The sequence below is a fragment of the Manacus candei genome, unplaced genomic scaffold (genome assembly GCF_025592945.1).
Source record: "Manacus candei isolate 608988 ecotype Guabito, Panama unplaced genomic scaffold, ASM2559294v1 h1tg000057l, whole genome shotgun sequence".
In the NCBI taxonomy this organism is placed as follows: Eukaryota; Metazoa; Chordata; class Aves; order Passeriformes; family Pipridae; genus Manacus; species Manacus candei.
Genome location: NW_026138105.1, coordinates 11,323,571 through 11,346,467, shown reverse-complemented (window position 1 = coordinate 11,346,467; position 22,897 = coordinate 11,323,571). Strand labels below are relative to the sequence as shown.

The 22,897-nt window shown below is 45.3% G+C and overlaps 1 protein-coding gene across 1 annotated transcript; it reads left to right on the top strand.

Moving 5' to 3' along the window:
• The first annotated feature begins 408 nt into the window (after positions 1 to 408).
• On the top strand, positions 409 to 21,762 carry CHRNA4 (cholinergic receptor nicotinic alpha 4 subunit). The gene is made up of 6 exons (XM_051803400.1): positions 409 to 980; positions 2,219 to 2,370; positions 5,960 to 6,004; positions 6,095 to 6,204; positions 14,884 to 16,264; positions 21,168 to 21,762. Exons 1-6 carry the CDS (start codon positions 920 to 922, stop codon positions 21,291 to 21,293), a joined length of 1,875 nt encoding a protein of 624 aa, XP_051659360.1. The 5' UTR covers positions 409 to 919; the 3' UTR covers positions 21,294 to 21,762.
• Positions 21,763 to 22,897: the final 1,135 nt, after the last annotated feature.

Genomic DNA, 22,897 nt, shown 5'->3' with positions numbered 1-22,897 from the left:
CCTCATCTCAGTCTCACCTTTGATTTGCAATATTGCCCGTGGGGCAGAGACTAATATTTGTATTTGTACTACATGTTTGTACAGCACCAAGCACAGCAGAGCCCTGTTCTCATGGGCAGGTTCATCACCCCGGTAAATACCGACAGCAAAGATACGTGCCCAAGCCAGAAATATCTCAGTCTAATTACACTGGAGTGATTTTGAAAAGCAGTTGGACAAGATTAAAGAGACAGCTTTCGTTAATTAAAGACTGTTTGGGCTTCCGGTGCTGTAATGATCCCAGCTGGCCCCGTATCCTCCACCTCTGGCTGCAGCTGGGCTTTGCATATCTCCCTCTTTATTTCTCCTGCTAAAAGTTTTCTTCCCTGCAGCCTGTTTGCTGGAACGCAGGGCTTCTCTCCTCCTCCTCCTCCGAAGCAGGAGGTGGGCAGGTCTAACTACATTAAATATACAAACATACTGTGCTCACTCTCTGCTTCAGAGGCATCAGTGGCCCATCAGCATCAAAATCCGAGCACAGGCTGCCCGAAGGGCTGGGGGAAGGCTGAAAACAGCAGCAGCAGCAGCAGCAACAAATAAAGCCAGCAGTCAAAGCGCCCCGTAGGAAAGGGGAGAGGAGCAGCAGGAGAGCCCAGGGAGGTTGGGCATTCCGGACTCTTTACAGGAGCTCTCTGCAGCCCTTACGCATCACTTGTGAGTGTACGAGCATCAGTGTCCCAGGAAAGAGCATCTTTCCAGGAGCAAGAGCTGGAAATCTCTCAGAAGAGAAAAGGAAAAAAACCAAAGCACCAGCTGTTATCCCTTCCCTGAGGGAGAGAGAGTGAAAGGAGTTTAGGGGAATGAACCTGGAGGATCCAGAGACTCAGAGTGGAAAAGTTGCCCTGACGGGAGACTCTGCGTACTAGAGCTCTGCTCCACGATGGGATTTCTTGTGCCTAAAGGAAATCTCCTCCTCCTGCTGTGTGCCAGCATTTTCCCTGGTAAGTCTGAGAAAGCTTTTCTCCCCTGCTCTGCTCTGTAGCTCTTTTCTCCCTTATTCCTCTCAAAGACACGCTGTGGAGACCAGTCTCTGTCAACAAGGAATTTCCCTGACTCCTCCATCCTCCTGCCCCATCATTTCTGGTCCCCTGAACACCAGCCTCTGCTGAGCAATGCTTTGCCTTTATTTTCTGCTCCTTGTATGAAAGGGTTAAAGCCGCGGTGGAAAGGGGACAGGAGGGAGAACCCAGGCAGGGGCTCAACATCCTGCTTCTTGCCAGGGTTTTTCTTCCCTGGGTAAAGTGTGTTAATGTGTCTCGAGGCTACATCCCCGGCTGCGGAGAGCACAGCCAGCGCTCAGCTAATGCTTCCCTTTGTATAATCCAGGGCAGATAAAGACTAAGTAGAAGCCATATTCCACGAGGGACGTGGGGAGAGCCCCCGGCTCCCTCTCCCCGCTGTCTGCTACAGCCGGCACAGGAGCGCAGCTCCTCCGACAGCCCCTGCGTGAAACGTGGCTTCAATTTTTAATAACCAGCAGGCACCTCCGACAGTTCCTGTAGCCTACGTGCAGGGTCAGGGCTGCTCCTTGCAGCCTCCAAGTTTTAAAGTTGTGCCTGAGAATAACTGCAGTCTTGTTATCCAACCTGTGCTCTCCCCTGTCCTCCTCCTTCCCCCTTAGTTTTTGTGAAATTACAGCTATGAAGGTTAAAGAGCTGAATTTCAGTCTCCTTTTTTTTTTTTTTTTTCTGATGCATTTGGTGCCAGTTTTAATGTATAAATATGATCCAAACCCCCTATCTCCCAGCAAGAGGCTGCTTTTTCCTTTTAGGCTTGCCCTTCTAGTATCACTCTTTCCTGCTTGCAGACTTCAGCACTAGAAACTTGCCATAAAGTGACCATAAAAATTAGATTCAGGGAAGAATGGCCCATGTAGTGTTTTCCAAATGTGGTATTATTGGTGGCCATGCTGTGTTCAGACCAGTCCTGCTCTGCAATGGAAACCCAACATTAGGAATTGGCCACTGTGGGTGAACAGAGTGAGAAATACACGGAGATGTATAGCAGGATGTCAACTCACCCGGGTGATATCATGTGTCCCCATGTGCCCGTTGCTGGGGTTTGCCACAGTTTCCCCCCCAGAAGGAGCTGGTTGTCTGGAGCCAGAGAAGGCTCCAGCTGTGCCAGCCCTTGGAGCTGCAGGTGTTTTATGCTGCTGTGCCCCGTTCCTTCCCTGCAGCCTTCAGCCATGTGGAGACCCGAGCCCACGCGGAGGAGCGGCTCCTGAAGAAACTCTTCTCTGGTTACAACAAGTGGTCCCGTCCCGTGGCCAACATTTCGGACGTGGTCATTGTCCGCTTTGGCTTGTCCATCGCCCAGCTCATCGACGTGGTGAGTGCAACCCGTTGGTTTCGTGTGACAAGAGGCCCAGAGTAGCCAGGCTGGGGCTTGGGGAGAGGCTCCTGGTGCATGTGGGTTTTACTGGCTGATCCAGAGTTGGGTTGGGAAGACTTTGCTCTCAGCAGAGAATAGTGATTGTGCAGCCAGCTCTGCTGAAAGAAGGCATGACTCATGTGAGTAGCTGGTCATCAAAGTGGATCCTTTATTCTTCATTTACTATATCCTAAATTCCCTATCAAAAACCCATGGGACTGATTACAGCAGAGCAGAGGAGCAATTGGCATAAATGCCAGAGAATTCTGGCTAAGGAGAAGATTAAATACCTCACTTGGAATTTGAGCCATAATTACTAATTTACACCAGCTAATGGGAACAGTGCTTTGCGTACCTTGGGAAGAGACCTTGCTGAAGAACTTTCTGCAAATTAAAGTTTTGAGGACTTTTAGCTAATCTGGCAGATATTAACGAGAAAATTGTTTCTGAGTGTTTGCTCAAATAGAAGTTACACGTGTGCAAACTGCATGTGCTCTGAACAGAATGACGTGGTCTGCAAGCAGACTGATGTGCACTGAAATGGTATTTAAGGGATTATTCTGTCACAGTATGTTGAGGTCAAGTGTTGGATCCACAGGACGTCCCTGCAGGGCTGCAGATGTCAGGCACAGTCACAGGCTTTACAGCCTGTGCAGATCTTGCTCCCACATGCTTCTCCTTCCTGTCTCTGTTTGCACCTGGCACTTCCCAGGACAGCGTGTTTGGGCACCTGCACATTTCTTGAGCAAGTTTCAGAGAATCACAGAATAGTTTGGGTTGGAAGGGACCTTTAAAGGTCATCTAGTCCAACCCCCTTATTTTTCAGAAGAGGAGGCTCCCTGACATTTTTTACTGTGTTGATGTGGCAGAGTAAAAGAAGTGATAATGCCCCATCCCTGGAAGTGTTCAAGGTCAGGTTAGACAGGGATTGGAGCAACTTGGTCTAGTGGAAGGTGTCCCTGCCCATGGCAGGGGGTAGAATGAGATGAGTTTTAAAGTCTCGTCCAGCACAAACCATTCTGTGATTTCTACGATAAAGGAAAATATAATGCGACTTCAAGACATTACTTCTGTGGGACAATCATAACAGATGACTCTCCACACCATGACATATTTTGAGATCACAGTTTTGAGATGCAACGGACACAGAGCCAAGGTGTTGCAGGAGGTGGGGAATCAAAGACACCAGTTGCTGGTGAGTTGCATCTCCTTGGGCAGAAGCCATCAACGTTCAGCTTTGCAGCACAGAAATGGTCTTCCATTCCCCTCCTCGCTCTTACATCAGCCTGAGGGATCCAGGGCTGTTTGCAGTTGCTAATGTTGAAGTGGTACAGTTCTCATCTGAATAATTGATAAGACTAAAGATGAGACATTAGTGACTGTGGAAGCATGAAAGAGATTTTCCATTATGCAGCTGCTGAACTGTGGAAGGGGGGGATCGATACACCTGCTCCATAGTGCCTTCCCAGTTTACTTAGGAAGAATTAATCTTCTTAAAATCATGTCAGTGGTTAGAAGTGCAACTCACAGGCAGATCTGTGCTGAGGCCTGTGGGCATGGCTGGAGGAGAAGTCTCAGCCCCTCCTGCCCCAGTCTGTGTGGTTGGGACTGGTGACACCCCTGCCACCACTGCGGCACTTCAGCTGTGTCTCTCCCTTCCCGACAGTGACAGTTTTGGTGCAAACCCTGCTGCAATTGTTAGACCCAATGTTCAGCTCCCAAAGACAAGGAGTCTGAAAGAGAAATCAGAGCTGTATTCAAACCCCAGCTCCTGCTGACAAAAGCTGGGGGCAGGGGAACAGAAATCAATGGGGAACTTGACATCCCTGCATGTCCTTACCTCACCCTGGCATGCTGAGGGTTTTCTGAGCCCACAAATAAGTGGTGAGGGATCAAGCATGTGCCCAGGAGCAGCCACTGAGAGGCACACTTGGATTCCTAAGCCTGTTTCTCTTCAGGACCTCACCTACTGTGTTCACCTTGAGAAAAGGGGCCAGGCAGTGCAATCCCCCCATGGCTGCAGAGTCACTGCTGTTCTCCAGGCTGGCTCTGTGAGGAGCAGACAGCTGTGCTAGTGGCACTTGGTCATCAGCACATTGCAAACCTCCCTCCTGAGATAAACCCATGGGACTGGAGTCATGCTGCACTCAGGTCAGCAGGATGGCAGAGCCTCAGGTGGGATGGGCAGGAACTTCCACCAAGGGGGGTTCCAGAGAGAAAAATTTAAAAAAAGGACAGCACCTGAGAGACTGGGGCTGTGGTGGAGACCCTCAGGTGCTTGAACTGCAAAGTAGTGAGAGAAGCAGATGTTCAAGGATCGGTCCAGTCCAGGGTGTGCAGCCTCCTCCAGTGGCATTCCTCATCTCCCATCAGCACCCAAGAAAGTAGCTGGATATTTTGTCTTCCTTTGTTGCTCATTGGAGTGGTTTTTTATGTTTCTCCTTCCTCCATGCCACTCTGGTTCCTAACCCCCGAGGAGAGTATCTCTGATCAGGTTTTACACTTGGTGCACCGCAGCAGTGAGGGGGCTCAGGAAGGAGGAGGCACAGCTCCTCCCAAACCTCCTGGTACTTAATGTTCACAATCAATCCTGTACTGCCACAAGAGCAAGGTTAATGATGAGCAGTTTGCTTCCAAATGAGCCCTGCCAATTCAGCTGGGTTTGATGCCAACCAAAGAAGGAGAGAAAAGAAATAAACACACAAATAAGCTCTGAGCTCTGGTGTGACACTTTAGTCAGAGCAGCACTGGGCTCTGCCCTGGGTAAGTCATTTCAGTTACTTATAGAAATGTTGTAACAAACACAAAAGGCAAGCAGCAAGCAGTAATTAACTCTACTACAGTGCTACCAGCATTATATCTGCCCTATATTTTTTAAATATATATGTGTACAGTCATACCTTTCCATACTATTTCTAGTTAGAGTCAGGAAAAAAATCTACCTGTTGGCAGAATGGGAATACCCCAGGCTGTCCAAGTGTTCCATGTCAGCAGAGCAGCTTGGATTTATTCAGAAAATCCAATCCATATGCTCTCCTTCATCTATTTGGTAAAATTAAAACCGCTGCTGAGCTTCTGGTTTCCAGAGCTGTGTTCATGGGTAACATTTCACAGGAGAAGTACTGAACACCACTTGCAGATGAAGCTGTGCATTGTAATCCACCACACTTATGAGCAAGGGTGTATTTATCCAGAACTCCCTTCCTTCCGTGCACAGGTCAAAGCCAGGCTGTGGAGGTTTCTCCTCTACCTGGCATCATTGTCCTGGGCTTAATCCATCAGCACTGAGGAAAATCCCAACAAATTCCAGTCCATCTGCTCACAGGATTGCTTAGGTGCAGGCTCAGCTGTTCGGTGGTATCAGGCAGCTGTGCCCTGTCCCATGTCAAATGACAGAAACATCTGCTTTTTATTTCCAGGATGGGCCTTACATTTATTGCAGAGGTGATTTGTAATTACAGAAATGATGTACAATTAAGAGAAATTTAATGAGTCCTTCGGGCTGCTTCGTCTGCTTCCGTAACCAATATCTGATCTTGCATTTCAGGATGAGAAAAATCAAATGATGACCACGAATGTGTGGGTGAAGCAGGTGGGTGTGACCAAATATGTATATTTCCGTGTTCCATTTCAGTTTTGTGACTGAACCCTCACAGCTTTGTAACCACCTCATTTTTGGCAGGAGTGGCACGACTACAAGCTGCGCTGGGACCCCCAAGAATACGAAAATGTCACATCCATCCGAATCCCCTCGGAGCTCATCTGGAGGCCAGATATTGTCCTTTACAACAAGTGAGTGTGGGCACCGTGGCCAGAGGGCAAACCCATCCTTGCAAATTTTCTCTGTTCGTGGTGTTAAAATTATTCCTCTTTAATTTTGTCCTTTGTGGTTGGATTTCATGCAGATTCTATAATATCTGTCCCAGACGTGCCTTAAATGATGTGGCTGACATTCATTGCAAGGGCTTTGCTCTCCTAATGATCCTTTCTCTGGGCAGTGAGTTTTGTTAGGGGATGCCAGGTATTGTTTTCTCTTCACATGTCAGATGCACAATTGAGCTGGATTTGAGCTTTCAGTCCTCTTAGATTTCACTTCACCCAGGAGCTCTCCCCTAATTCATCACCATCAACTGGAAAAGCCAATTACTGAGGATGGGCTTAAATAAGGAAAATATGCTGAAACGTGTCAGGCTTGTGTGTCTACAAATAGCAGTGTCAGGTCAGCCAAATACCATTCTAGAATGATTCCTAGAATGATTCATTCTAGAATGAAACAGGTATTTGTTCCTCATCTCAGATGATTGGAACCTCTCTCTTGTATGGACACTTCTTAGGGAGCAGGTGATGGTTTTCTTTCTTTCCTTTGGAGCCTGTTGATATTCTTAAAAAGATTGCCCAAGTGCCCAGACTGTTTTCTCCTAGGCTTATTATACCACAGCTCTCCAGTCTCCTAGGATGTTGCATATACCAATTTCCCACCCCAGCACAGGCTCTAGAGAAAACGCTGCAGGCATCAAACAAAAACATCTTAGTATGTGGCTTACACTCAGAGAAAATACTCACAGCAGCACCCAGGCTTGTTTTTAATAAACAGTTGCCTGGTTCTAACTTGATATGATTTTGCTTCTGTTTAAAAAAAAAAATAAATGGCTGAAGCAGGAATCTGCCCAGGGAATTTTGAGCTCTGGAGACTACAGGAACTGTTATCTTTCCCATTAGCTCGTTTCTGATCCTCAGTGGTGTGGAGTGATTGCAAACCTCTTGGAAACCACTGTATCCCCACTCAGCACCTTTCAGAGATTAGCCCAATGGAAATGACTAATTCATAGGCACTTGGACCTTCCTGCCTTACAGGGACACACTCTGAGCATGAATATTGTATTACAAATGCCTCACACTGCAGCCAAGAAAGGTGTTCACAGCTTCCACTGGAAAAAAAAATTGAATGTCCTTGTCATTCTCACTGCTTAATTAATGACGTTGGCAAGAATTATTATTTCTGGAGCTTCTGGTGGTTGTTGTGGTGGACCATGGTGCCAAAGGAAATAGCATGGCACAAATCTCCACGGGCCCTTTGTGCTTCAAACCATTCATTTGCTGGATGGTGCCCAAGAGCCTGATGTGTCATCTCTGCTTCTGCTCCCTTGGCTCACCAGGCTCATCACAGCTGATGAGCATGGGCCATGCAAGGAGGGGCCTAGAAATGAAGAATCATAGAATCCTAGAATGGTTTGAGCTGAAAGAGATCTTAAAAATCATCTGATTCCAACCCTCTGCCATGAGCAGGGACCTCTTCCACTAGACCAGGATGCTCCAAGCCCCATCCAGCCTGGCCTTGAATGCTCCCAGGGATGGTGAGGCCTCCAGAAGGAGACCTTGGTATCCTTTTGTGTTTTGGGCATTTTGGGACTTCATGCTGAAGGCATCCCCCAGAGGTCCATGGGCACTCAGACCTCCAAGCTGGGTACCCCTACATGCTCTGCCCCTCTGCTCTGTTCTAGTTCACTGTCACTTGAGCATCATCAGGGACTCCAGGGAGCCCTGGAGTCAGAGCACCTACTCCAGAATGTCCTTCTTACCCTCTCCTGGGGCACAAGACTTTCAACCTTGCCCACCTCATTGCTCTGACTTGCAGGAGGTTGGGCAGGTAGCAAATCTAACTGTACTGGGGACCTGCTGCCACAAAGGGGAGTTCTAGTGCCCCAGCTACCCAAATCCAAGCTGCTTCTCTCCCTTCATCCATACTTATCATTAATAATCATGCCTTCCTCTGTTGGTTGTCATGAGTCTATCATGCATTTTTAATTGGTTCCTTTATCCATGAATTAAACATGGATGTAGACACCATCCATTAGCCAGTCAGTAATGGTTTGCCATTAATTCTATACCTCTTTACAGCTATATTTCCCCGTGCTCTTTCATACAGCCTTATGTGAACTGTTTTCTGCCCTGGGATGTACTTCTCTCTTCTACCTAACTTCCTACCAAACACACCTGGAGCTGCAGTCAATGTCTTAGTTGCACTGCTGTGTCAGGTTTCACATTTTTTAGGGATTGCAGGACAATACATGCAAGGCAAAACCTGTAGCATGATGGGATACCAAGATGAGGCTCTTCTGCACAGCAGCTCACCAGCTGCATTACCAGCCAGGGCTTCTCCTTGTGGGCATAGAAATGATAGTGACTGCTCCTGGGTGATGCTAACAAGGATTCCATCTTATATTTTACATGCATATATAGTTTAGAGGGAATTTAACATAGGTGCAGGGAATTCTGGGTCTCTAAGAGTAAGAGAATGTGCAAAGGAACTTTGGTGGAGGAGAGCAAGTGGCCACGTTGGCCTTTTGCACTCTTCAGGCCTTTTAACATGACCTAATTAATGCTTGCCACATGGTATTTGTGTTTGGGGTGGAATCCTTTGGAAAAGAGACATTCTGGGCAGGAGATTATACAAATGCCCCTTCTGTTTTTATTTTGTGTTATATATATAAATGGTAGAATTTAAATTGATTTCAGATTTACATCGTTAAGGAAATCTAACCCCTTGTGGTGAGGTTATTCTCATATCTTGGCTCATTATTGTTGAAAACCCTCCATTTACCCACTCCAGAGGCCCAAATTAAATCAGTAAACTCAGTTGGTTTGGCCTAGAGAGTATATGTAGTTGTCAACACTCATAAGGAATCTAAAACCAAATTAATATCCTACAGGGAAATTAATATGCTGTTGAATTTTCAGGCTTGATGAGACAAGTTTCAAGACTCTGTAAATAGTTTCTACTAGATGTGATATAACATATGCATAACAGAGGAATATGAGTTCATGGTGAAGTGACAAAGCCTCCTCTTTGCCAAGAAAACTGGCTGTTCCTTATCTGAGGTTGTAAAGGCTCTTCAGGCACCACCAAATCATTTATAAATGAATTATCTAATCCTCTGCATTGATTTATTTTCCCATTCATTAATGGATTTGAAGAACATTTTATTTTTTTTTAACATATTTGAAGTAAAAAAAAATATATATATTTCTCTCTAAAAAGGCAATAAGCTCTTTGGGCTGCATTTTTTTTTTTTTTTTTTTTGCTTCTTTACCAGTGTTTGAGTCCCTTGGCCACTGTGCAACATAGGAGCTCCAGAGCAGAAACCCCTGAAAGTGCAGGTTTGCATCCAGGTGCTCCAGATGCTAAAGGCTGCCCAGGAAAATCCAAGACATGTCCTTGAGATTAATGGATGGGCAGGGAACTTGAAATGTGAGCTTCACTGCCTGTTTTTCCACTGTGTATTTGTGGTAGCATCATGGCATTTGTCTTCTCTAGCCTGATTGTAAAACCTGGGAATGCTGAGAATTCTAAAGTCCTCGGTATTTTCTGGTGTTAAGTGTTCCAGAAAATAATCCCTGCCTTAGACTCCACAGTCACAAAAAGTAAAATAAAATAAAATAAAATAAAAGATCTGACGTGAAGGGAAATCAAACACAAAATTCTGTAATTAGGAGTAGGAAATATCTTGAGGAATTCACCCAGTGGTAAAATGGACACAAAGGATTACTGGGCTGGGTTAGATGACCATCTGGCAGGCAGCTTTTGAAAACCATGAGAAAGCAAAGAGTCCTTTTGAACTGTACTGCAGCAGCTTGTTCTTTTGAACTATTCTGTGATGTTTGCAACCAGTTTTATTTCTGGAGTAATGCTGGTTTCATGACTCATCCAAAGCTCTTTGGAGGAGAAATACCAAAAGATGCCCCAGTCTAACCTTTAAAATATTGGAAACATTCTTGACATTTTTCTTTGTGTGTGCTGGCACAGATCTCATCATTGTGCACCAGATTGTACTTAACTTACAATAGACCAAAAATCACTACTTCACACTTCAGCTTCCCTGATTCTTCTGGGAGTTCCAGTGACTGTAATTCTGGAGAGGGATTATATCTTTAGATGCTTTGAGGTTTTCTGCCAAGCACTATCCAGTAATACAGGAACTGATGCAAAGAAATCTATAGGAGGGATCTCTCTCCTGGGCTGTTGCTGTGTTCCCATCCAAGGGCTTCTCCTACCACTATGCTGAGGACAGAGCTGGAGTTTTGCCTTCAAAGTGCTGACAAGGATCTTTGGCAAAGGGAAGAATTGGAGCAAAATGCACCAATTCAGCACTGTTGGAGCCTTCTGAGAGACTTGTGCTCGTTCCATGGGCGTAGCACAGCCGTTTCTGAGACAGATGCCTATTTTGCTGAGGGACAATCAAAGTATTGGTTATCACCAGTTTCTAAATATCTAAATCAAGCAAAAGCTGGGATGTGACCCAAAGAAGTAACATCAGTGACAGACACTTCCATCTGTGTACCCAAAATGTTTTTTATCCAATTTGCCAAGACCTTGGATATATTTAAAACCCAACCAGATGAGATCCTGGTCCTCTTGTAGCTGATCCTGCTTTGGGCAGGGAGCTTGAACCAGGCAATTCCAGAAGTCCCTTCCAACCTGTGCATTTGTAGTTATAATTTTGGTAGCAGAAAACAATTGTTTAAAACAATGTTTTCTGGTTTACCTTTGGAGACAATTTTAATCAGAATATTACAGAAGTGTCTCTTCAGTGTGTACTGAAAGGGTGCTGAGTACATTCTTTACAGGGATCTTAAAACCACAATTTTTCTTGGCTCCTGCTGGTTGATGAAAAATGCTTTAAATGAGGATATTCTACTTTATCCATATATGTATATCACTAATTTCCAGGCTTTTAAAGCTCTGTTTGGATTTAAATTTTATCATCAGAAGTTAAAATAAATGTGTGCCTCATTTACATGCATTCTGAAAACGTTTAATTTTGTGAGATGATGTATCTCACAACTACAGGAAAATAGAAACTGACACACACACAAAAAAGAAAAATTCTCCATTAGCAGAGCTTTTTAATGAAACATGGATGATGGCTGCCAGTAAAACAATGCCATCCTTGAACCCTTATAAACTTAGGAGATTTAGGAGAGCAGCCTTTGTTCTCAAAATGAGAAATCAAAGGCTGCAGCACACAGTACAGCTTTTTCCTTGGGAGAAAAATAAGCAACTGTCTTTCTTGCCGTGCAGTGTTGTATTTGGCAAAAAAAAATGTGAGATCTCCAGTACTTTATTACTGATATATTTTTAAAACTGTCAGGTCAGAGTAATCAGGAGAGCCTGACTATCTTAGTTCTCCAGATCTTGTGATGTTTACCTTGCACTCATGCCTTCTTCCAAATGGTTTTTCATGACAACTGTCACAACAGAGTGGTCTCGACTGAACGAGATGAAAATGTGCTACTGCTATAAAGGAATGGCTTCAGATTTTCTCTGTCCCACTATATCAGGTCTCCCACCTTCCTGCCTAAGGAAATATTCACATTTGCAGTCAGGGCTGTCGGCACAGGAATGAGTTTTCCCACAGCAAAGCTGTCCCCAAGGAAACAGGGTTTCCCCAGTCTCGTAACTGCAGACTCTGCTTGCAGTTGGCTGTCTCACCTTTATACCCTGGAGGAGACTGAGAAAAGACTTTGGAAGACTGTCAACAGCCAGGTGACCCTGTTTGCTCCCTCTCTCATGTGGGGAGAAGCAGAATGAAAGTCTCACCCAGGATGAAAGCATCTCTCTGGGCTCGCACCCGAGAGAGCATCTCTGCAGGTTCCCCCTCACCGGCAGGGTGCCAGCAGGAGTAGCTTCCAGTCCAGTAAACATATGTTTGAAGGTCCAATGTGGGTGGTAAGCTTGGGGAAGGAGGCAAAAATATATATACATGCATGAAGGGTTAAGATAACTGAGAACACTGCCTTTGCATGACATAGCTGGCTGGAATACAGTCTATGTACACAGCACGGCTAATTTACCCTGCTTACAAACTCCTCTGCGTTGAACTGCAATGAGAAGTTCAAACACACTCAGTAGAGTCAGGAAATACTTCACAGCCCTGTTAGGTTGGTGAAGCAGGAGGATCCCGGGGTGTTTTATGGCTCCTAAAAGTCAACAGCTGACTAAATCTAAGAAGCTGTTCTGCTGCTGGTTTCACTCCTGCCTTGGCAATGCAGGCAAGACCCAGCCTGGAAGGCAGTACCAGTGTAATTTGTAATAACTTGTGAGCCAAAGAGGACCCAGGATGAGGCTGGGTTTTTTAGGCAAGCAGTAAAGAAATACATTCCTCATCAAACATGCAGATTATTTACAGAAATAATTGACATACAAATCTGCAGCACCACACTAGTTCCATCTACACTTGCAGAAGAGGTATGTGGCTGGTCACACAGAGGCTGCAAAACTGCCAGGCAAGGGGACTAAAACACAATTACATGAATTTATGATTCCTGGATGACCTTTTAAGAAGAGTTTCATGCCCTTTTCCAACAGTTTGCCAAGGAAAAATGCACACCTCTGTTGTTTCCCCAGCCACTTACACATTGTTCTACCTGACAAGTGAACCACTAGTGGATGCTCATAATCCCTTTTCTGTAATAAGATCCAATTATAAACATTGTTCTATTAATGAGCGATTTAATCATGCCTCAGAGATATCATTAAATGCAGAATTGGATTCCATATTCCTATAGAGATTTAGAAAGAAAACCACTGAGAAGAGCAAACTCTGGACTGTCACTTGCTGTGCATGTTTCATGTCTCAATCTGGCTTTACAGTGCAGGCAAAACCCAGGGGAAAAAAAAAAAAAGAAAAAGAGGTGGTTTTCATCCAAAGCACATGTTCTCAGGGTGTAAATTAAATTTAGGAAAGAAGAGGTAAGAAAGGAGCTGGGTGGATTGTACAGTGGTATTTCTCAGGTTTATTTGCTTTGGAGTAACTCACGGTGCTCCCTTAATCCCTTTGAGACAATCTGGGTTTATACATAGTTTTTGCTTTCCTTTAAAAAAAATAAAAATAAAAGGCATTTTCGATCTTCAGAAATAATCCAGTTTAGAGATAAAAAAAGCACTAGGTCCTCTTGTGTCCTTTTGTTTCTGTAAAATCTGCCACAAAGCACAAAGACTTTCCATTAGAGAAACAAAGAAGAGTTTAGTAAAACCACACACGAATGTTGGGTTTATTTTTTTCCATTAATTCAACCAACCTAGAAAACTATCTCAAGAGAAAGAGGTCTGGGCTGTGATCATGGGGACTGGGGGCATGTTCTACCTCTACCCAGATACCACGTTGACCAAGCAGCTCAGTGAGGGCCAGACCCTGCCACTATTTCCCAAAATGAGCCATACTACACCAGGCTCATTTTTAGGATGTTTCACAGAGCAAGAAGGAATATGTGATGCAAGCTATGATGCACTGGAACAGTTTGCTCAGTTGTTCCAGGCTGAGCTGATGGGGTTTGGAGCAACCTGGTCTAGTGGAAGGTGTCCCTGCCCATGACAGGGAGTTGAAACCATATGGTATTTAAGGTCCTTTCCAACCCGAATAATTCCATGATTGTCTGATTGTCTGAAATGTCAAAAAGTCCTTTTTCACCGTTTTGCATATGAATGAATTGGTGTTCTCCTAAAGAAATGAATTTAGGGAAGTTCCTCTGTGTTCTGCAGCTTAAGGAACTGATCCTGCCAGATCATTCCTATGTTGTTCATCTTGCTACTGGTGAGAAGTAGCAGAGGTGAGACCCCTGCACACCCTGTCACTGTATGGCTGCTGTCAGGGCACATCTGGGTACTGAAGCAGCAGAGCAGGGCCAAGGGATTTTGCCAACTGCTGGGAAAGCAGCTGCAGGCTGGGCCAGCTCCTGCAGGAAGGGCTGGGCAGGAGCAGAGAGCTTTCTGTCTGTATCAGCCTGAATAATTCATCTCAAGTTTTTAGCAGAAGCTCTCTTCCCCTGCTCAGCTTCCCCTTTGTCTGGTAGAGCTGCTGTTTGTGACTCAACTTCTTCCTCCAAAAGCCTGGAAAATGGTTTTCTGATACAAAATCCTGGGCTGTTATCTGTTTATCCTGTACTGCCACACAGAACCCGACTGAGAGTCCCTGTAAGAAGACACCATAAAAGACAGTTCTCTTCCTGACTGGGAAATCAAGAGATTGACTTCCATTATTCCTATTAATAGGATGCTCTTGCTGGTTTTCATGTAAGAGACCGAACAATTACCCAACATTGTTTCATTTTTAGCAGCTGTCACAATTAATTCTGCAGAGCTCACAGCTACACTGCCTGAGAGTGCTTCCTCCCAGCCCTCTAAAGCAAACTCAGCCCATTCCAGGGCACTTAAAACTTGTGCACAATCACCTCAAAGAACTGACTTATGCCAGGTAAAGGCTGACACTGCATGGAAATTCAGGGCTTGTATAAGCCAACAGAGTTCACAATCCACTGGACAGAGCAGATGGATCCAGTGTTTGCACACAACGTGCTTCTTGAATCTCTGTCAGTGTATTTTTGGAAGCCAGGCACTAAATATCCTATTTCTTTAGCAGAGTTGACACGTCCTAGAGAAGTCTCAGTCTTTTTTGATCTTCCATCTCTCCCCAGTGCTGACGGTGACTTTGCAGTCACCCACCTGACCAAGGCTCACCTCTTCTATGATGGGAGAATTAAATGGATGCCACCTGCTATATATAAGAGCTCCTGCAGCATCGATGTCACCTTCTTCCCCTTTGACCAGCAAAACTGCACCATGAAGTTTGGCTCCTGGACCTATGACAAGGCCAAGATAGACTTGGTGAGCATGCACAGTCATGTGGACCAGCTGGACTACTGGGAGAGCGGGGAATGGGTCATCATCAACGCCGTGGGCAATTACAACAGCAAGAAATATGAATGCTGCACAGAGATCTACCCTGATATAACTTACTCCTTCATTATCCGGAGGCTGCCGCTGTTCTACACCATCAATCTGATCATCCCCTGCCTGCTGATCTCCTGCCTGACTGTCCTGGTCTTCTACCTGCCCTCCGAGTGTGGAGAGAAGATAACCTTGTGCATCTCCGTGCTGCTGTCTCTGACTGTGTTCCTGCTGCTCATCACAGAGATCATCCCATCTACCTCCTTGGTCATCCCTCTGATTGGGGAGTATCTTCTCTTCACCATGATATTTGTTACCCTGTCTATCATCATCACTGTCTTTGTGCTCAACGTGCACCATCGTTCCCCACGTACCCACACGATGCCTGACTGGGTGAGGAGGGTCTTCCTTGACATAGTCCCACGTATCCTTTTCATGAAACGCCCCTCCACAGTGAAAGACAATTGCAAGAAGCTCATTGAATCCATGCACAAAATAACCAACGCACCGAGGCTTTGGTCCGAGATCGACGTGGAACCCAACTTCACTACCTCATCTTCCCCCAGCCCCCAGAGTAATGAGCCTTCACCCACATCTTCCTTCTGTGCCCACCTCGAGGAGCCAGCCAAGCCTCAGCCTATCTGCAAGTCACCTTCTGGGCAGTACTCCGTGCTGCACCCAGAGCCTGTACAGGTGACCTGCTCATCTCCACAACCCTCATGCCACCCCCTGAGTGACACCCAGGCCACCTCTGTCTTGAAAGGCAGATCACTGAGCGTTCAGCAGATGTACAGTCCCAACAAAGCAGAGGAGGGGAGTATCCGCTGCAGGTCCCGGAGCATCCAGTACTGCTACCTGCAGGAGGACTCTTCCCAGACCAATGGCCAGTCCTCTGGCTCTCCAGCATCCCAGCGGTGCCACCTAAACGAGGAGCAGCCCCAGCACAAGCCCCCTCAGTGCAAGTGTAAATGCAAAAAGGGGGAGGCAGCTGGCACACCAGCCCAAGGGAGCAAGATTCACGGCGCCAAAGAGCAACACCTCGTGCTGATGTCCCCAGCCCTGAAGCTGGCAGTGGAAGGGGTTCACTACATTGCAGATCACCTGCGAGCAGAGGATGCTGATTTCTCAGTAAGTATGCCAACTTAGCCTGCTCTCCTTTAGCAACCCAAAAATTATCTGCTAGGGAAGCCCCACCAACCCTTAAGGCTATACAGAGCATGTAAGTGCTGATGTAGGCTCAGCCATCCCTGATATTGTGGCTTTTGGACTCACTGGCCATTGCAGACACAGCTGGAGACGTCCTTGGGGTCTGGGCCAAGAGGGCAGCACAACCAGACCACGCTCAGGGCTGCTCTAGGACAATGGATTCTCCAGCAGAAAATAGGAATAAAGTTGTTGTTAGGTAGGGAGGAAGCAGGTAAGGTTGTGAGAGAGACCCAAAACGCAATCATCTGGTGGGAAGAGAGACTTATTTTTTACAGAGAAGCCTCTGACAGACAGGGAACTCACACACTCTGTTTTTTATTAAGCACTGACTTTGACTATGGAGCCGAGGAAAGTGAATTCCCCAAATAGGTTGTGGATGTGGGAAGCACGTAGTAGCATGGGGATATTGCAGGGTGTGATTCCTCCTTAGTGGACTTCCACTGGAGCAGTGCAGGGAGGTGGGTGGACAGACAGATGCCACGCTTACTCTGTGAGGGTAAATATGGCTACAAATAGAGGAAGGAAATAGAGGCTGAAAGAATCTCTTTCAACGGAGATAGTGATGCACATAACGAATGCCACATTCTTTCACACCTCCTGTAGCTCTTTCCTGCAATACTATGGATACAGTGTGCTAGGAATTATGACCGTAATGAAGGAAGGCACAAGATAACCTGAAATTAGTCATGTTATTAATGGAAAGTCTTACCTAGCTTTTTCTAGACAGATCCATAAGCAAAAGTTACTTCTTAGTTGTGCCTACAGTTTAAATTTTTCAAGATTCAGAATCAGTGCAAGTCACAGTGCTTTTATACAAGACTTCCTGGGCATGAAAAGTGTCTTTTATTTGCACTTTTCACAGCACTGAGCACTTAGAAGCAGCAACAAAATGTTGAATACTACTGTCCTCTTTGATACCATAGTTAAAGGCTTCTGTTCTTTAATGTATTTCACTTCACAACATCCCTTTGAGGAAATAACTGTTTATTCCTCATGTTGAGGACTGACAGCCAAAATACAGAGATGAAGTGACCTGTTCAAGGTCACAGAACAAATCTGTGGCAGAGATGGGCTGTGAATCCTCATCTTTATTAGTTGACAGCCCAAAACTCTTTGCCAGGCTAGAGCACTTCACAAGCACATTAGAAGTGCAGGAATTAAACTCTGCTCTCTCCCTCTGGCAATAACCACAAGTAAACCCAGGGATGGCAGCTGAGTTTAACTCACTCTTTTCCCCATGGTGCAAATGAAAGAATATTACACCAATAATACTTCCCATTTCAACTGATTCTCTCTGCTGAGCTGGTTGGTATCATCAAGAACTGAGTCAATTAACATCTTGAGTTCCTTCCTTTTAATTCTTTAAAATGAAAACAGTCTTCAGAAGCCATGAATTTTCTTCTGCTACTCTTCCCTCCTGAAATGATTATCCTGAGGAAAAGCAATTTAGAGCACTAAACATCAAAAGCAGAAGAAAAGGAGCACTTTTGAGCCTTTGGTCTCTGACCCAACCTCCTGCCAGCCTGTGAGCAAAGGCACCAAGAAATCATCCAGCAATGAGCTGTGGGCAGGTCTGTGGGCTCATCTTGGGGAGTCTGGAGCACTGGTGTTCCTGGGGGTGACCTTTTGCTGCTTTTGCACAACAGTTGTTGTTGGCACAGTAGGCAGAGCTTGGGTTTTCAGATCTGGGGGAATAATGCTGACCTCAGTCTGAGGCTATACTATTTTCTCTTTCTGGATCCAAGAGGTATCAAGTGGGAAGGCACATTTTTTTTCTCCAGGTGTAAATGAAAAAGAAGAGGGAAAAACAGTTTTCTGGAATTGAAATATACTGTGAGGAGCAGAACTCATCGAATAAAATGAGAATTTATTGGGGAAAAAGTCAGTACTCGGGAGTTTGCTTTCATCATAAAATCAAATTGTGGCATTTCTTCATGGAAGTCTTCCATAAATCTATCAGGAGGTGTTTCTGATAAAACTGCTGAGGCACAGCTTGCTGTCTCATGGGCAATATTTCCACAGACATGCACCTTCCCAGAACAAGAACAGAGCTTCTTTTGAAGTTTTTTTTCTAAAGCTCCATTGCCACAGGGGCAGCGCTTCTAAATTAAAAGTAAATAGCTCATTTAATTAAGTGCTTCAGCGAAGACAAAATGGGAAATGCAAGAGGCAGTTGTTTGTTACAAAAGGATATCTGCAAACAATACAAGCACAGTGGGACACTGGGGAAAACGCAAGATGGAATTGTCCTGGCAAATGATGGAAATGCCATTAGAAATTAATTACAGACTGAAAAGCAAAACGAGTTGGATGTCACACACGAGCCAAAATAAGCAGACACCAACAGCACCATCTGGGAAGCCTTGCTGTTCATGGTTGTGTGTGTCTGTGGAATACTGTAATATGAAGATTTTGAAGACAGCTTAAAAATAAAATGGGAAAGAATAAAGCTGAAGGGGAGGAGACAGAGGATAATCTCACTGGTTTATTTTTAACAAAGTACAATAAAACCACCTGGGACTGCTCTAATCTGTGTTGCAGACTCCAGATCCTGGGGATCAGATGCCACCAAGTCACCTCAATCCTCCACTTAAATCCTGGGGCTCAGACCCGTGAGGAGCTGGACCGGGAAAGAGCTGCAGATTCCCTGACTTTTTGGAAATTTGAGGGTGGGGGAATCAGTTGCCCCTGATTCTTTTCTGAAAATAGTTTTGAGTGAGCTTCTTAAAAACTAATCAAAATGCAGCTCAGGACTTGTGGTGGCAGATGTTGGCAGCTGCAGAGATGTCAGAGGGACGTCTGCGGATCCTGCCCCACGTGAGGTGCTGGACCACAGGGAAATGCTACAGTGCTGGCAGAGCACAAAACACAAAATCCAGATCATTTTTTTTCTTCCTCCTCCTTTTTTTTTTCCATTATCTCTCCATAATTTGCAATTTCACCCTCTGTACTCTCGGTCTGAAGCTGGATATTGATTTTACAAACTCATCTAATGCACTCCCAGCCATCATTTTCAAGATGGGCTGAGTATTTCTGCATACACCATTACATTTGAAAGCAAATTTCTGTCAAATTTTCAAGTTGTTCCTCTTCTCCCATTTCCCCCTTCTTTTCTCAAAGAGAAAATCATCTAGTTTCTTTTCTTTGCATGATCTAGCACTTTTACTAGCCTGAATATCCAAAAAAGCTTATTTTGCCAGAATGGGGCACTATTAACTCAATCCAGCTTTCCAGTTGGACTTCAGATGGTACATTTCAGATTTTCCGTACACATTGGTTATGTCATGAGACACTAAACACATACATACAGTAATCCAGAGCTTACTTAGCTGCCCTTCTCAAAAGAAATTTGAAGCATCAGAGACTCACTCCAACACTCAGCAAGTGATGAACAGATCAGAAAATAGGTGCAGCAAAGGGGAGCTATTGACTTAGACTGTATCCTGGGGATGCCATAACTACTTTTGGTTTCAGTGGTCACTATTTCTTTTACTCTAATTACAGATGGTTGTACTGAGGGCTGTGCAATCATAAAATAATACGATTTTCCCCAAGAAGGTGACAAGACACAGGATGAACCTCTGTTTGTTTCCTCTACCTATTCAGTAATAAAGGCTGGCTTAACTCGGTGCTGGTTTTATAAGGAATAAATCTATCCATTGCATGAAAATATTTAACTGATTCTTACACTTTTGGCAACGTTCAGGTGCTCCTGAAATTGAAAATGCTTTGTTCAGAGGAAATATGATTTGGTCTCCAGTGCATGCCTCATTTCCCAGTTCACAAAGCTGCTTACTGAGCCAAGGAGCTCAGTAATGCCACTGTACCTGTGGAAGCATCATCTGCTCAAAATGACATTTCATTGATCTTTGGATTGCTTCCTTCAACAAAATGAATTTTTGGCAGCCTTGGCTTTGCTCTGCCTCCTTCTCCTTTCACCACACTCCTGACTTGGTGCACTCACAGCCACTGAAGAGGTTTGAGCGAGCTCCTGCTGAGATGTTTTCCCTGAAGAGTGAGGCAGCGTGCCAAATTTCAGCCCTCGGGTCTATTAATCACCAAGTGGGAAATTGTAGGAAATTCTAATGGGTACAGTCATATCAAATAAAACTTTGCCATCTGATCAGTCCTCTTCCTTGGAAAGAAATTATTAACAGCAATGTAATAAAAGAGGTTTTCATATTATGTGGTTTCTTAATGAAACAGCCATTTACAATTTCTGCCTGATGGTATTAATAAGTACTAGACCTCCCCAGAGAGGAATTGCTGGAAAATCCTCCCACAGCAAGGCAAAAACGGAGAAAAAGGAGAATGAGGGACACCACTGCTTTTATTTGCTGGTTCATTTTCACTGCTTACTCACCCAAAGCTTTAAATCCCTTTGCAGAAAGAGGTTGGCTTCATTAATCTGTAAGCAAATCTGTTTATGAGCCAGGGGAAACAACTCATTTCTTACCCCTCACCCTCCCCAGCTTGAATCTCATCCTCATTTACACACCCAGTTACAGCTGTTGCTCACGGGAAATGGGATAGTGAGTGTACAAGTGAGGAGCTTAATTATCCATGAGTGTGTGTCCTCCCTGGGGATCTGTGAACAGGGTTTGTGATTGCACATGCACACCCACAGACCTTCTGGGAATCTGTCTCTCACATCAACAATTCATAGATTAATCTTTGCCATTTTATAGGACCACTAAATGTGAGACCTTTCCCTTCCTATCTCTGGAATTAAACAACAATATCCTTTTTTGGAACAAAGCATTCATAGTTTTCATAAGTTTTGGTCTCAAATAAATGTTAATAATCGACCTTTCTGTGTTCCCAGGTGAAGGAAGACTGGAAGTACGTTGCAATGGTCATTGACAGGATCTTCCTCTGGATGTTCATCATTGTGTGTTTGCTGGGAACTGTTGGCCTCTTCCTCCCACCGTGGCTGGCAGGAATGATCTAAATACAGGCCCAGAAGGAAGAAAGAATTATCCCACTCTATGGATTTTAGTTCACCTGGAAGGAGAGGAACAGAGAAACGGAGGAAGCCCTTTGAATAATTCACTGCGTGTCCATGCTTGAGTTGCTCCAGAGCTCTCGGGGAATCCTTTCCGAGGTCGCGTCATTTTGCCAAGACATTTTCATCTCCTCCATCTAATCTAGGGGAAAAGTTCTTATTAAAGTCTGTCCATAGCATGGTGGCATTCATTGGCATATACTCAGCAATGTAAGAACACGAGCTTGTCCCTAAAGCAGCACATAAAGGGGCTTTGCATCCCCAAACCAGCCCCTGGCAATTAGCTCCAGTCATCCTCAGAGGTCTCGGTGTGCCCTGCCTAGTGATTTTGCCCTGTCAGTCTGAAGTGGTTCAGGGCTCTGTGTCCCTGTATGAGTCATTTTATAAATAAAGTTCTGGATTTGGGGTACCTGTGGAGGATGTGGTCTGTGGTCAGCTGGTGGAAAGGCTGAAATAACTGCTTGGGACCGACAGTGATCATTAGCACAGCAGATGCAGTTTTTACACTGACAGATTTTACTTTGGCCAATGACCTTCAGAAGCCATGGGGACCAGAGCTGAGTGAGGACCATGCAAATGGAGGGAGGATTTGGGGTTAAGACTGGGACCATGTTAGTAGCACTTTAGTGTACTTTCAAAGGAAATACCCTGGATCCAAGCTGCAAAATAGCAGAGGGTCACCTTGAGCTGTAAAACCCGTGGCATAGGTGAGGAAGGTACTTAGAGAATGGGAAGCCTAACAGAAGCCCAGGATGACTTTAGGATAATAAGGAAATAGGGGAACCCCAAACAGGACACACAGGCTCGGGAATTCAGGATGACACTTTGCAGAAATTACAGGCCTTATACATGGCCACTTGTCTCAGCAGCTGTGCTCTTCCCAGCTCTACCCAAGCTAAATCAACCTTTTTGCCCACCTCGTCCTTGCTTTGGGACCTGCAACAAGAAGGCAGGGACAGGTAGCAGCAGCCAGAGAGAGAGGGATTCCAAAGCCCTGTCCTACTGCAGGGTGACATTGGTGCTCCAAGGCTCAGCTGAGCTAGAGGTGTGGGTGAAAGCCTGGAACACAGAGGGCAAATGTGGGCTTCGCCTGCCTTCTGCCTGTTCTCTGTGTGCAAGTGCAACTGCAGGAGACTGACCACACTGGAACAGAGTCAGGTGAAGCCAGAGCCGGGTGACACCCCAGGTGGGTGTGCCACATCTAAGGGGGACATGAGGCTTGCCCGTGCCACATGGCTCAGTGAGCAGCAGAGAGCTGCTCAGGCTTGTGACAGCAATACTGGAACTGAACAATATGGTTTAGAAATGTCTTTGAAATACAAGTTACTGCCCTCAGTCCGAACAGCACAGGCTAAAAATCAATGCAGTGATCAGCCTGTGTGGATTCGTCTAAGAAGTTACAACTGACCTCCATGTTCACAGACTCAGCCAAGTGCTTAAAATCTGTTCAGCTCACAAAAAAAAACAGAGTAGCTGAGCTTTGGGCCAGTTCCCGAAGAGCTGTGCTGGCACAGCACAGGGAGGGAGGATGAGGGAGCCTGAGCTGCTGC